This window comes from Abramis brama, assembly GCF_963993115.1.
Source record: "Abramis brama genome assembly, chromosome: 12".
NCBI lineage: Eukaryota > Metazoa > Chordata > Actinopteri > Cypriniformes > Leuciscidae > Abramis > Abramis brama.
This window is the reverse complement of record NC_139974.1, coordinates 7,412,031-7,426,280: the sequence shown is the minus strand read 5'-3', so window position 1 is coordinate 7,426,280 and position 14,250 is coordinate 7,412,031. Positions and strand designations below refer to the sequence as shown.

Sequence of the window (14,250 nt, the reverse complement as noted above, 5' to 3'; positions counted from 1 at the left end):
TTATCTGACGCTTTTATCCAAAGCGACTTACAATTGCTATACATGTCAGAGGTCGCACGCCTCTGGAGCAACTAGGGATTAAGTGTCTTGCTCAGGGACACATTGGTGTCTCACAGTGGATTCGAACCCGGGTCTCTCACACCAAAGGCATGTGTCTTATCCACTGCGCCATCACCACCCACATATCCCACACCCACATATCATGTACAGTCAGATGATCATTACTGTAAAATGAACCCAGCAAAGCTGATCAGAACCCTAATGTGAAGCTCATTATACGAACACTTACTGTACCAAATAAATAACTACACAAAGGAGCAATATTGATTTGAAACACTGATTTTAATAATGATAATAATAATGATAATGATTTTGCTGTACACTCTTGAACTACATATTAAATATTATATGAGAAGAGTGAAAGTTATTCATGCACTAATTCATTCTTCTTGTTTTTAATTTTTTATTTATTGACTTACATGGAGGTGTATACTCAATACTCCAACTCCTGTTTTTTCTTGCTTTTGTTGATGTTGGAGAAGATTCTGCCATTTCCTTTTCAAGAAAATAAATTTTATTGTATAATCAATGGACTGATAAGAAACATCTTAGCCTATATTTGCTCCTAATAAGTGTGAATTTAGTCATTGAGTTTTAAATGATATCTTACCTCGAGTCTGATTTAGTTTTACTTATTCATCATAATATTATTTCAAGTCAAATAATTTCAAACAGCAGTTCATTCACTCTTGTAAACAGCTCTTCAGTTTTATTAACCTCTGTAAGAGAGTGACATTCAAGTTATTTAAATAAAAAAAAATGTTCAGACTTAAAACAAAATTTGATCATGACAATTTAATCAATATTTATATTAAATTGGTTAAAATTAATGTAAGAACTGATAGTGAGGGAAACAAAACATTAATTTGAAATTCAGTAAGAAACTCGTAAATTTACAGAACAATCTGAACTTTGACCTGCTGTTTAGATTAACCAAAGTACAAGTGATATATTTTCCAAGAAATAAAGAGATAGATAGATAGATAGATCTCTCCACAAAATACATTATATAGTCAAGTGTAGTTTTAATATAAAAGTGATTTTCATCTGCAGTTTAGCAGGTTTGTGTTCAGTGAATCTGCAGGTCATTTACTTCCTGTTTCTTTAGTCTTTCTGTCAGTGACAAAATGACAGAAACACCAAACTTTGCTTTACAACCAATCAAATGACACACTTTTAATATAATTCTGATACCATTTCAGTGCAGTAAACAACTAAAACAGTTGAGTATTATATATGCTTAAACCTGGTTCTGTTCAACTTATTACGGTTCTACATAAATCTACTAAACCAGATCACTTCCATTAGAAACCTGTTCATCACAATCTCTCTTATATTTCTATCTCTTACCTGTGAGGATCAGATGTGTCCACAAGACTCTTTGAACGGATCAATAAATATTCTGTAGTTTAAAGAGGTTGATCGTTTCAGGCGTCCATATTGTTATTGATCAAGGTTCACTTTCTCTGAATCTCTCTCTGAACTACAGTGATGTCAGAGCTCCTCCTGTATTCACACATTTACATTTGTCCCTGTATTCGGTGTGTTTGGTTCATGTGTGTCTCTTTGTATTGGGACTGCTGTTTCTATGAAGAAGAGATTTCAGCAGACTTACAAAAGCTTGATTGTTTGGCAACATTGGTTAAGAGTTTCAGGACAAATGCAGCTCAACTTAGACAGTCATCAATGGAGAAAGTATGGCACGTCAGTGACATTATTAATAACAGGCCATCCCATAATGTATGAGAAGACAAAGAGAAAACTGGTCAGGGAGATTCTCAAGACGCCTACAGCAACATGAAGAGTTGCAGCTCTTTCTGATAAGTACTGGTTTCTCCCGACATGTGACAACTATCTCCTGTATTCTCTGTCTGGGCTACGGGGCAAAGACACACACCTTTCCTGATAAAAAAAAACACCCAAGCCCAGTTAAACTATGCAAAAACATAGGAAACATAGGGAAATGTGTTATGGTCTGATGAGACAAAGATTGAACTTTTTCGCCAAATTTGTAAAGGGTATGTTTGGCACAAAAACAACACAGCACAACATTAGAAGAACAGCAGACCCTCGGGGAAGCATTGAGATGCAGCATTGAGCTTTGAGACTGCTTTTCTTCAGCTGGAACTGAGGATTTAGTGAAGGAGGGAATCATGAGTAGCTCCAAGTACCAGTCGATTTTAACACAGCTGAAAATGAAGAGAACTTTCAACTTTCAGCATGACAATGATCCAAAACCCACATCTAAATCAACAAAGAATGACTTCAGCAAAAGAGATGAATCTTTTGTAATGGCCCAGCCAGAGCCCAGACCTGTGTAACGACTGAGACCAAATCAGACACAAAACACAAAACCAAACAGGGCAAGAAGGTCTTCTCGTTACCATGGCCACGATCAGATAAGTTGGTTTTATGGGTGTATAAGAATGCGACCACAGGCTCAAAGAGAGAGAGACAATGGGAAGACAGAAACAATCTTTAATACAGACTTTGCTGCATTAATCATAGATTATCTATAAATGAACATGCATCCCAGAAACTGTGTGAACGAGTGACTGTCTTGTGTACTATTATGTATATACCATGGTATGTATTTTATTATACAACCAATGGTCAATGTAACCTTACCTGTATCATGTCTCCTATCTAATTAATCCTCATTTAATGACTCACACTTTGATGTACATCACCTTCTCTTAGAATGCAGTGTGGGTTTGATATATCTATCTGAGCATTAATGAACAGAAAAGAGGGAAGGCAGATGTCTGACCACATTTGAGATAGCGTCATAAATCCTCCCCACAGAGGAAACTCCCCTCAGAAATTCCCGCTTTCTTATTGGTTTAGCCAGCCTGCAAGGTGTGCCTTTTGTCAAGCTTTAAAAGGCCGTTCTGTTAGCCCTGCCTTCCTCTTAGCTTCTTAGCTGCTGGCCCCCCCTCCCACAAGGGCCCCAAGGGCCCAAGCAGACCTGAGCCCCGTCTGCCATGCTTTCATACTTCCAAAGGGAATCAGACTGCCTGGTCTTCAATCCAATCAACTCCTGGCCTTCTTGGCACTTCAGGATGCCGTGCCGTCCAGCGTGCCCTCAACAGGCCAGGGGCCTCATTTATAACCGTTGCATACGCACAAAACAGGCCCTGAAAGAGGCGTACGCCACTTCCGACGCATAAGTTGTGATTTATAAAAACAAACTTGACGGGAAAATTTGCGCACCTGCACGCAAACTCTGACCCATGCGTACGAACGTTTTGGAGATGGAGCAGTTTGGCGACACCTATGGTGAGCTGGAGATTAGTGTCTTTTTGGTCACTTTTAGACAGAAAATCTAAAGAAAATTAAACATCTACAGAAAGATAATACAAATATAATTTCACTCACCAAGCCTGTCACTTGGCAAATATCCATCCCTTCTTAAATGTCCGCGCCAGCGAGCGCGTTGGCCATTTAGTGAAACTGACGCAGTTTAAATGAATAAAATAATGATTTAAACTATGTTTTACTTCTGATATAAACATTTAGATTAAATATGCCATTCAAATTATGGAGTTAAACACTTAAACATGAAATCATTACTGAGAAGTTACAAGATTTTTTATATTCAATCAATAGAAATATTTGTTGTGGATGCGATGCTTTTGAACACTTTTGCTGTGGCGTGCTGTGTTTTAATGTTTTAACCACATAGATAATTGCTTATCATGATAATACCAGATTGTCTGAGAAAATAGTTTCATGCAAATAATGCCCAAGGTCTATCTGTTTCCATTAAATAGAAATCAATTAAAAATACAATTCGGCCAGTGGAAAAGATTGAGAAAAAACTTTCTCTGAAATGTATTTTACACTATTTGATTTATGTATTCAAAAACAAGGCAAGGATAGGCAACTACTTGATTTTTATTAATGTAATGTGTCTTGTACCGTTAAACGTTATCACGTGGATGAATAATTATATGCAAATAATATGCAGATGAAGATATGCATAGTAAAACTAGGCGTTGTAAGCTCCATATATGGTTATTTCGGGGAGGAGACGCATGTGCGCACAATCTTCCGCTGACTGGGATTTATAAAGTGAATTCTGCGCAGGTTCTGGCGTACGAACGGTTTTATAAATCTGAATATTTTTTTGCGTACGCCATTTTTGGCTTTCAGGCGGACGTACACTTTTAGTAAGGTTCCTACGCACAGTTTTATAAATGAGACCCCAGGGCAGCAGGCTCCGACTCACCACAGCCATGTGCTCGAAACCACCATGCAAGTTCATCATCTTCTCCACCCAGCAGAGAAGAAAACGACTGCAACTTGTACAGTGACTTTTGACACTCACGGACCCATCAACAAACTCAATTTTCAACCACTTCAAGAATTGTATCCACTGCACCGACTATGCAAGTATCAATTTAATGAGGTGCTCTGAAAATGATAAGCTGATGGTTCTTTTCATAGTTAAACAGATATTTTCCATAGTTCTATTTCCTGCTTCCGGTTCCACATCACTCACCCTTTTACCTATGCATGTATGTATGTATGTTTGTTTAGTGTTAGTTATGTTTGTGAGTTAGTTAATAAAGCTTGTGCACAATATGGATTTGGTTTCTGATTCTCTGCTTGCAACAAAGTCACTTTTACGATCTTGATCTTGTTACATGCTCTAAGTGCAGTACATGCTAAGAAATAATTATTTTTCGGTGACCATGAAAGATACACTTTTCTTAGAATAAATGAATAATCAAAGAGTTCGTTGGAACTGATTAATTGATTGTAATATTAATTTAGCTTACCTCAAAGTTAATCTAATTAACTGACCCAAATATTAATAATTAATCATAATTGGTAATTATGGATTATAATTAATATTTCCCCTTTGAGCTAATATTGTTACACCTGAATCCTATTGAAACTCTTCAGGTCGACCAGGGGCCTGTACCATGAAGCCGGATTAGGTGGCTAGCCAGCTATGTTTCAGCTTAGTTTCCGCCAACCCTGTTTTAGGTACTATGAAAGTAGCTCGGCTTTAATCGGTGTTCGTTGCCATGGTATCTTACGCTGCACGGCTAACCTGCTCCGGGGCAGGTTATGTTCTGGATTCAAGATCTCAGACCGAAGTTTGACCAATCAGCTGACAGCAAAGAAACATATAGGTGACGTAACTTATTCCAAGTGTCTGTTGCAATGACTTCACCTTTTCTTCCAAATCCGGTGGACATCTCAGCGCAAATTGTTTGACGAGCACTTCGTAGAGAAAGAGTTTTTAACCAGACAAAATCCCCTTGCCTTAACTGATAGTTACTTGTATGAAAGATAGATTTTCCGCGGAAGGAATGTCTTATCTTTGCGAACTTCTTGAGCCGCACATAAAGAATTTAACACGTCGAATTCATGCACTTACTGTACCGCAAATTGTATTGCGTTGCATTTTTTTTGTTTTGTTTTTTTGAAAGTGGTACATTCTTGCATGGTGGGTGACGCACAGAAGCTAGGGGAAAACATATGTTTGTCGAACCATTCGCAAGGTGGTCCTCGCTCGTCAGGAGTACATGAAAAGTTTAATTAATAATGTTCCCCGGACATTTATCGACCATGTCCATAAAAGAGGGCTTTTATAAAATTGCCGGTAAGATATATTGATAGGGTGACATCACATGAACACTTTCTCAAAAAGCAAATTTCACAAATGTACTATACAATATACGGTAATACATGTTAAGAATTATTTTGAATCTTTTTTATTATTCTTCTGATAGGATTCCCAAGTCATTGCAACATGTATGCAGTCTATTGCTCCAATCTCCACTGCTCTAGGGGAACATGAGGCAGATTATGTTAATAGGAAGTCCTATCACAGCCTTAATGTTCAGGTAGGGATGATGTGAATATGTGAGATGATTATTTTCTGTGAGATGAATCTTTAAATTAATAGTAACTTTAACAGCTATAACAATGATCTACTAAACATTTCATCTGCAGATGACTTGTGGTCATGAACATATGATCAAGTTTGGATGCCAAATGGCCTGGCTCCAGTGCTTGTCTTACAAATTTTCCATGAGTCTGTGTTGTGTCAGCGCTTTGAGGAAAGCAAGTTAAATTTGGTACAGTACAAAACACTGTTCATTTAAACCGAGATAGAAAAACCTACACAATAACCCCCTATCATGACCCTCAGACAGGGCCACAGCATTGCTTCAATGTGGCCCTCAGTAAAACCAGAGTGAAGATCGAGATGACCTTTGGCCTCCTAAAGGCACATTTCAACTGTGTTCGGTGCTTCAGACTCAGAGTCACCAGAGCGGGCATCACAGATAGTGGCTGCATGTGCCATTCTGCACAATATAGCCACCAGTAGAAAGGAGCGAGAAACAACACAAAACCAGCTTCTCCCCGATGAAACTGACCCGATCACACTTGACCACCCAGCTGGTGCAGATGTAGATGCAATCACCATACAATATTACACTTAATAAAAGCACATTGAAACTGCAGATATGTCTCAAACTGTTTTATTGGTTTTGTGGGATGGGAGAGAGAAAGAAAGAAAGAGAGCAAGAGAAAGTTGCATTAATAAATATTCATACTAAAGTGTTACTTGGTTAAATAAGTTATACTATATATACATATATATATATACACACTATATACATACTGAGATCAGTTTTATCCAGCTGTTTGATTTTGTTTGGAGCCTCCTCAGCTCACAGTCAGCTCCTTTAGTGTGCAGTCTAGTTAAAGTCTCCTTTAGTGTGCAGTCTAGTTCAAGACTCCTTTTGTACAGGGCCCTGACTGAGTCGGTTTCCACCTGAAACATAATTCCACCACAAACATGATCATTACAAGTTTTCTGGAGGCTCATCAAAATCACAAAAAGTTCCTTGACTTCCTACAAACACGACTGACTAATTTATGTCAAGGGTTTTAAATCCTTACACATTTCTTCTGAAGCCCATTGAGGTAGAGGCCTCAGTTTCTGGGGCAGGTTGTGAAAAATCCTACAAAAGAGATGTGCAAGGGCCAGTCCCTTTTTTATGCCACACATTCAAATGTTTGCCATAATAAAAAGCCCAGTGCATTCACATCAGCAACTGTCTGAGAACACACAGACAGAGTGTCTTCATCATTTGCTTCACCCTAATAAATAAAAGTAGGCCAATGTAAAGCATAACTGTTGTAAAGCAGGTTATGTTTGGTGTTCTGTCTGCTGCATACTGACCTGTGTGTGTGTGTGTGTGTGTGTGTGTGTGTGTGTGTGTGTGTGTGTGTGTGTGTGTGTGTGTGTTAGCTTCAACAGGGACACTGTATTTCCCTGCAGGACATACAGTCAGCCATATTTAAAACTTAAAAAAAAAGTAGTAATGTATTGCACACGTACCCAGTGTTACTTGCTTAGAGGAGCCAGCACCAGGGTCAGATTGTACAGCACCTGTAATCCCATCCATAATCGGCCGTCCCTTATTGCCTACTCAGAGCCAACTCCTCCACCAGTGTATTCTGGTTTTCTGAATTTAATTCTTTATTTCTGTTTGCTGCAAACAAGTGTGATAAAATGTTCACAAAAGTAATAAAAGGTTGTGGTAAATACTCTTTGAATTAACTCCTTGAAATAACCACTTTGAATTATATTTTTATATTTTGTCTTTATCTGCTGCCAAGAACATTTGGAGTTGGGGTTGCATCTAAAAATCAATGAATATTAATCTTTCTTAGTACATACATGCACATTTTTTATATATTATAAAAATAATCTATAGGCTATATTACACATATAGGCATACATATATACATACATAATTTTACATAAATATAGAACGTATTTGTTTAACTTACACATTAACCATCAGCAATCTTTCTCCAACAGTCTTCTCTTGCTTTGGCAGCAGAGACTGTATTGTTTCGAGGTTGAAATACATATTTAAATTAATCGTAATTATGAATGATTATCTCTTGCTCCTCCGCGGAAAAATATATCGCTCTCGCTCTACCCGCGATTGGTTGTTCAGTGTCGACGTCACTCTTTTATGTGCACGCGCGCGTGGAGTAATCATAGCTTAAGGATCAAAGCCTGAGTTGACAGAGAAAGTTGATGAGCTGCATCATGGTACCAATAAAGCCTGATTGCATCGGTTTGGTTTTGTCAACTCAAAACTAATCCTGTAACCCCGAGTTTGTTAAGCTACCTTCATGGTACAGGCCCCAGGTCACAGATGGCCATGTACAATAGATGACCTAGCAATTTAATAGACCTTAAATGTTCGCAAAGAAGAGTGGGAAAATATTCCTAAGTCAAGATGTGCCAAGTTAATATACTCCTGTCCAAACAGACTGAGTAATAAAATCAGAGATTGCTTCAACTAAGTATTAGTTTGGGGGAGCTAACTTTTTTTTTGTTGTTGTTGTTCTTTTTTAGTTATTAATTGTTTTCTCTAAAATATGTCTCTGTGGTTTTCAGTAACATTGCATATAGGTTGTAACTTTTACATTAAATGTGCAAAAGGGTATTTTTGAATCATTTTTTACATGACAAAAACCAACCAGTTGGTTTAACAGTGTTTTTTTTATTTGTTTTGTTGTTTTTGTTTTTTAATATCCACTGTTTAGTCTATAGAGACTGTAAAAGGTTTAGACAAGAAGCAGTCATTTCCAAAAGTCTCCAGCAGAGGACGCCATTCTCTCACAGTGACTGCTGTTATCAGTTAAACAAACAGAAACATAAATGTCTCTTTAAAAGAATAATCTCAGACAAAGAAAAATATTAATTTAAAAAGTTTTTTTTTTTATAAGGTTTCAGAATTGTCTCTACTTAATATCAACAAAATGAACAATTTTTTTAAAGCATTTAAATGAAACTGATGTGTTAAAATTTGTCTATAGAACTTAACTTGGCTTAAATGATTCTGTTCTATTCTTAAGGAAATTTTAACCTGGTTTTGCCGTGGTGTTAATATTTGACAGTTCCATAATACCATGTTTGTTTGTTTTTTACATAACCATGATCATAATACCATGGTATTTTAAGGTACCTTTAAATACCATGTACATGCAATGATATATGAATATGGTAATCATACAGTTCTATCATATCAAGGTATTACCATCTGATATACCACAGTAATATCACAGAACTTTTTGTTTTGAGATGGTAGAAACAGCCTTGATACAATAATTGATTAGGTTACTATAATTTGGTTTTAAGATTTTGCAGGCAGTTTCACTTTGACAAGTGGTGATGGGAGAAAAAATATAACATGAAATTATGAAACAAATATTCATGAAAAAAATCCTTTACTGATTAAGCATTATATTTTACATTACAATATGTAATTATAGCTTAAAAAATAGCAGCACATAATGTTTTCGGATTTAGTTATAAAGATTATTATTTTCATCTATATCATATTGGGGTGTAAATTAATTTCTTATAATTGACAGGTGTGATGATCAGTGGAGTTGAGTTTTTACCTCCATCATTAAAGCACGGGCTAAAATATGGATAGAGTTTCCCAGTGAAAGACTGATCAGTGAAAGAGTAGAGATGAGAGCTGGACTCCACATCATAAAAGGAGACCAGACCCTCCTCATAATCCACAAACACACCGACCCGCTGCGGCTTCACTCTCACACACAGAGAGACACGAGGATCATCACAGGCTTTATATTCATTCTCATTCCTCAGAGCCACAGTCCAGTATCCATTACTGGGACTCAGTGTGATCTGTCCCTTCCTGTCAATGGATTCTCTGGCCACTCCTAAATCCCATTCAGTCTTTCCCTTCACCTGCACCTCAAAATAAAATCTCCCTGAGGAGAATCCCTCCTTTCCCAGGACATTTACACATCTATCAAATCTCTCTGGTTTGTCTGGGAGATTCTGTCTAATTTCTCCATGTTTCACTTGTTTTCCATCTTCAGACAGGATGAGTTTAGGATGAGCTGTATCAGGATCCAGAGTCACATCCACTGAGAAAACAGAGAATATGAATCATAAATTCACAATACAGATATTTAGTGATGATGTTTGTAATATGTAATCAGTGTTTAATCATACTGTCAGTCAGTGATGAAGCTGTGAGTATCTGAATGTAATCTAGTGTAGTGCAGACAGCACACTGTACCTGCATACTGCTGTCTCCTCTTCAGTTCTGTAGAGACTAATGACAATAAAACACCATCAGATCTTTGACATGTTTATGTGTGGAATTATAGACAAGATTTAAGGTTATATTTAAAGAATTGAGTAAAACATCATGTTTTATCTGATCTATGTTTCTCTGCTGATATTTAGAGAATCCCTGAACTCCTATTGTGTTTGAGCTCGAAATATTCCTCCTTTTTAGAACATCTTTGGGAATGTTTTGTGAAACATTTTATGACATTTTTGTTTTAGATATTTTTATGTCTAATGTTATTCATCTCAGTTTTGGAGTGTATTAGTGTTCTGGTTATTCAGCAAAGACAACACTATAAAAAATAATCTTTAAGAAAATGAAAATGAAAGCCCAGCACTGTGAAGCTGTTTGAACTACAGGTCAGACATTTTCCTCTAAAAAAGAACAAATTTGCATCTTAAATTCATGATGTCTATCGATTTGATTTTCTTCTGCTATCCATTTGATTTTCTTCTGCTAAACTGATTTTATCTGACACATAATCACAACATTTAGATGAAACAGCTGAAAAGACCAACAGAAAATGGCAGTAAATGAATGTTTCTTTCTGTTGTTTCTCATCTAAAAGTGTTCACAGATTTACTAAAGCCTCAAGGTTCTGGTTACAGTGATGAAGCTTCTAGTACAAGATGAATTTACTGCATGTTTTCTGAAATTAGAGATGAATATGACCTGCTCTCTTCAAGAAGAACTGTGATGATAATGAGACACAAACACATGATCACACACTTCTCTTATTTCAGCTTTAACAGACTCATTCTTCATTACTGATATTAAAAGATGATAAGTATCTGTACGGTGTATTTGATATTGCTGTACCAGTTTGCGTGAGTTTCTCCTGTAGAGAGTCCTGCAGTTTAGTCAGAGCTCTCCTCAGAGTCTCCAGACTCTCATCAGTCTTCACACTGATCTCAGACCAGTTCCTGGTGTTTCTAGAGCTGCACAGGGATGAGTAAATCTACAGCAGGAGAGAGGAGAAATCCTTCAGCATGGGGAGTGTTATGGTGTCATATACTGCATTATCATTGATCAGAGAGATGTTGACTGACCTGTAGGAGGTGGAGGTGATCTTCAGTGTGTGAGAGCTGCTCCAGCTCAGTGTTTCTCATCTTTAGCTCAGTGATCTCCTTCTCCAGCTCTTCAATGAGCTCTTCCTCCTGTTTCTCTGAAGCTTTCTGCTGCTCCTCCATCATCTCCAGCAGTTCAGTCTGACATCTCTCAATGGAGCGGATGAGATCAGTGAAGAGCTCCACACGGGCGGCTTTCTCCTTCTCTGTGTTTCTCTGCTCAACCGGGACAATCAACACATTATTAGTGGTGTTTGTTAAGAGAAGAATCAGTGTTATTATTTCTCATACTTCAGTGTTTTTAGGCGGTTTTCAAAATCCCTCATTCTGCAGCGTTTGCACTGAATGATTCCTCAAATCATGTGTGTTGTTGAGGAGAGATGATGTGTTATTACTTTACTAAGTGATCAGGAAATCACAGACGTGTCGATATTCAGACCGACTGTGACTGTGAAATTGCTTTTATACAGCAATTCAATAAACAACAATAGATATTAAAATTAATTAAATTAAATTATTTTAAACTCACTTTTCTGACTTCTGCTGAGTGTTTGACGTCTTGAATCTTCTTGATTCTGTCCTGGATCATCTGCTGTGTGTCTTTCTGTGTCTTCATCAGTTGAGTCTATAGACAGAGAACAACACACAATATGTTTTCATAATTGATTCATTTATATTAAAGAACATGTGATTCCTCATGATAAGAGCCATTTAAAATCAGATTTGTCAGCAACTTCTACCTTCTTCTCTTCAATCTCCTCTTCTAAAGAAACAGTGTTGTGGTTCTTGTGATCTCCTTCAGTGCAGAACAGGCACACGATAGTCTGATCATCTCTACAGAACAGCTCCAGAGGTCTCTCATGTTTCTGACATATATAGTCCTCCAGATTACTCACAGGATTGATCAGTTTGTGTTTCTTTAAACCTGCCACTCTCGAATGAGGCTCCAGGTGAGTTTCACAGTAAGAGCTCTGACACACCAGACACGACTTCAGGGCTTTCTGCTTTCTTTCCCCACAGACGTCACACAGAACTTCAGCTTTTTTCAGAACTTCGGGTTTTTTCTCAGGACTTTTCTTTTTATAGTGATCTACAACTTCTCGTAGTGTGGTGTTAATCTTGAGATCAGGTCTGTGCTTGAATGTTTCTTTACAATATGGACAGTTGCAGGTCTGGCTGTTGTCCCAGCACTTATTCAGACAGGTCTTGCAGAAGTTGTGTCCACATGGAGTGGTGACTGGATCAGTGAACACGTCCAGACATATAGAGCACTGAAGCTCCTCAGTCAGTGGACCGCTGGAGGAAGACATTGCTGGAGAGAGAAATAAGATAAATTACTTGCACTACTAGTCTAATGTTTGGAGACACTTGAAACGCTGAATTAAAGTTAGCAGATAGAGAAGGAAAAAGTTTAAAAAGAAAAATGATTCCCCTCATGAAGTTGGTTGAATGTAAAGAGCAACTTTGATGAAATCAAATATGATTTTTCAAATATATATGAGATCATGTACAAGCTGGTCATTACTGCAAAATGAACCCAGACAAGCTGATCAGAACCCTAATGTGAAGTACTGTACATTCCTTCAGTTTTAGGCCCTCTTCTCTTTTCTCTTTATTTGCTCCCACTTGGTTCAATAATCAGGAAGCATGGCATGTCATTCCACTGTTACGCGGACGATAGCCAGATTCATGAGCCTCTTAAAAGAATGACACTGTTAGATCGCTACTTGAGTGTCTTGAAGATAAAAAGGCCTGGATGACTCTTAACTTTTAAAGGGGTCATATAAACGTACATGCACTTTTACAAGTTGATTGTACTGAAAGGTGTGTTGGCAGTGCCTGTACACAACCATCATAAAATGATAAAAATCCATCCAGTGGGTTTTTTTTAATCTCCTTATATGTTTGACCCTCTCTGAAATCAAGCCATTCGATTTTGTGACGTCACAAAATCGACGCCCCTCCCACTATTGTGATTGACAGCAGCGTTTCAACACAGACCCGCCCTCGCTCGTGAGCGAGCTGTCTGTCATCATAGTCCATTGATATGCTGGAGAAGAATGGCGTCGTCTAAGCGATTATGGCGTTCTGTTCTTGGGTGTAATAAGGAACACAGCAGTCATTTTGATGTTTTGATGGAATATTCCCAAAGCATTGACGCGGGGATTCCCTCGGGATTCCCCACGATCAAAGTCCATGCTGTTTGCATGAATCATTTCACCAGACTGCTTTACAAACCAGGGTCAGTATAAAGCTGGTTTTGCTAAGAAGCTGCTCCTGAAAAAAAGGATCGGTACCAACTATTCGTGTTCGTGCTGCACCTCCAGAAGAACTGAAGTGAGTGTAACGTTTTATTAACCTTTATATTAATCTTTATATTACTCTTTGCAGATCGCTTGCACGCTTCACGATGAATGCGGCTGTTTACACTCAGGGTACATTACGGCATGTTTTCTATGTATGACGTTCTCAATATAATTCATAATCCCACGTTTATAATGAACAACGCGTTATGGTTATTGTGTTATTGTGTTACAAACGGTGAACAGAACAAACAGAACAGAGGGGCGGGGTGAGCAAAGCTCATTATCATTTAAAGACACATGCACTTAAACGGCGTGCTGAAAACAGAGCGGTTTTTGACCAGGTAAAATGAGTGTTTTCTTACAATACTAATGAGAATTTTTAATTAAAGTATATTACAAACTTTTAATTTAGACCCTAAAGAATCATATTAGCTTGTACAAAAATGGCATTATATGACCCCTTTAAGTTTCAATGCACAAAAGACAGAAGTGATGGTTTTTGGTGGCACCGATGGGACCCCTCCTGTTGATTTGGGTGCCTTGTCCCAGTACTCCAAGCCAACCATCACTAATCTAGGGGTTAAAACTGATTCTGACCTTAAGCTCGACAGTCAGGTCAGGGCAGTCGTTAAATCAAGTTTTTTTCAGTTGAGG

The 14,250-nt window shown here is 37.8% G+C and overlaps 2 protein-coding genes across 3 annotated transcripts in view; both read right to left on the bottom strand.

The window, feature by feature from the left end:
- LOC311093782 (E3 ubiquitin-protein ligase TRIM39-like) overlaps window positions 1–1,505 on the bottom strand; it is a 28,793-nt gene extending 27,288 nt beyond the window's left edge. The window contains exon 1 of the mRNA XM_084131375.1: window positions 1,411–1,505. The gene's annotated coding sequence lies outside the window, so the exon portion shown is untranslated. The remainder of the gene's footprint in view (window positions 1–1,410) is intronic.
- Window positions 1,506–9,322: 7,817 nt separating this feature from the next.
- LOC311093378 (E3 ubiquitin-protein ligase TRIM39-like) overlaps window positions 9,323–14,250 on the bottom strand; it is a 60,754-nt gene continuing 55,826 nt past the window's right edge. For both annotated transcript variants that reach the window (XM_084130726.1, XM_084130728.1), the window contains 6 exons: window positions 12,031–12,602; window positions 11,820–11,915; window positions 11,273–11,506; window positions 11,043–11,181; window positions 10,170–10,205; window positions 9,323–10,014 (listed from right to left, as the gene is read on the bottom strand). In XM_084130726.1, coding sequence (XP_083986852.1) covers window positions 9,449–10,014; window positions 10,170–10,205; window positions 11,043–11,181; window positions 11,273–11,506; window positions 11,820–11,915; window positions 12,031–12,602 — 1,643 coding nt within the window. In that variant the 3' untranslated portion in view covers window positions 9,323–9,448. The remainder of the gene's footprint in view (window positions 10,015–10,169; window positions 10,206–11,042; window positions 11,182–11,272; window positions 11,507–11,819; window positions 11,916–12,030; window positions 12,603–14,250) is intronic.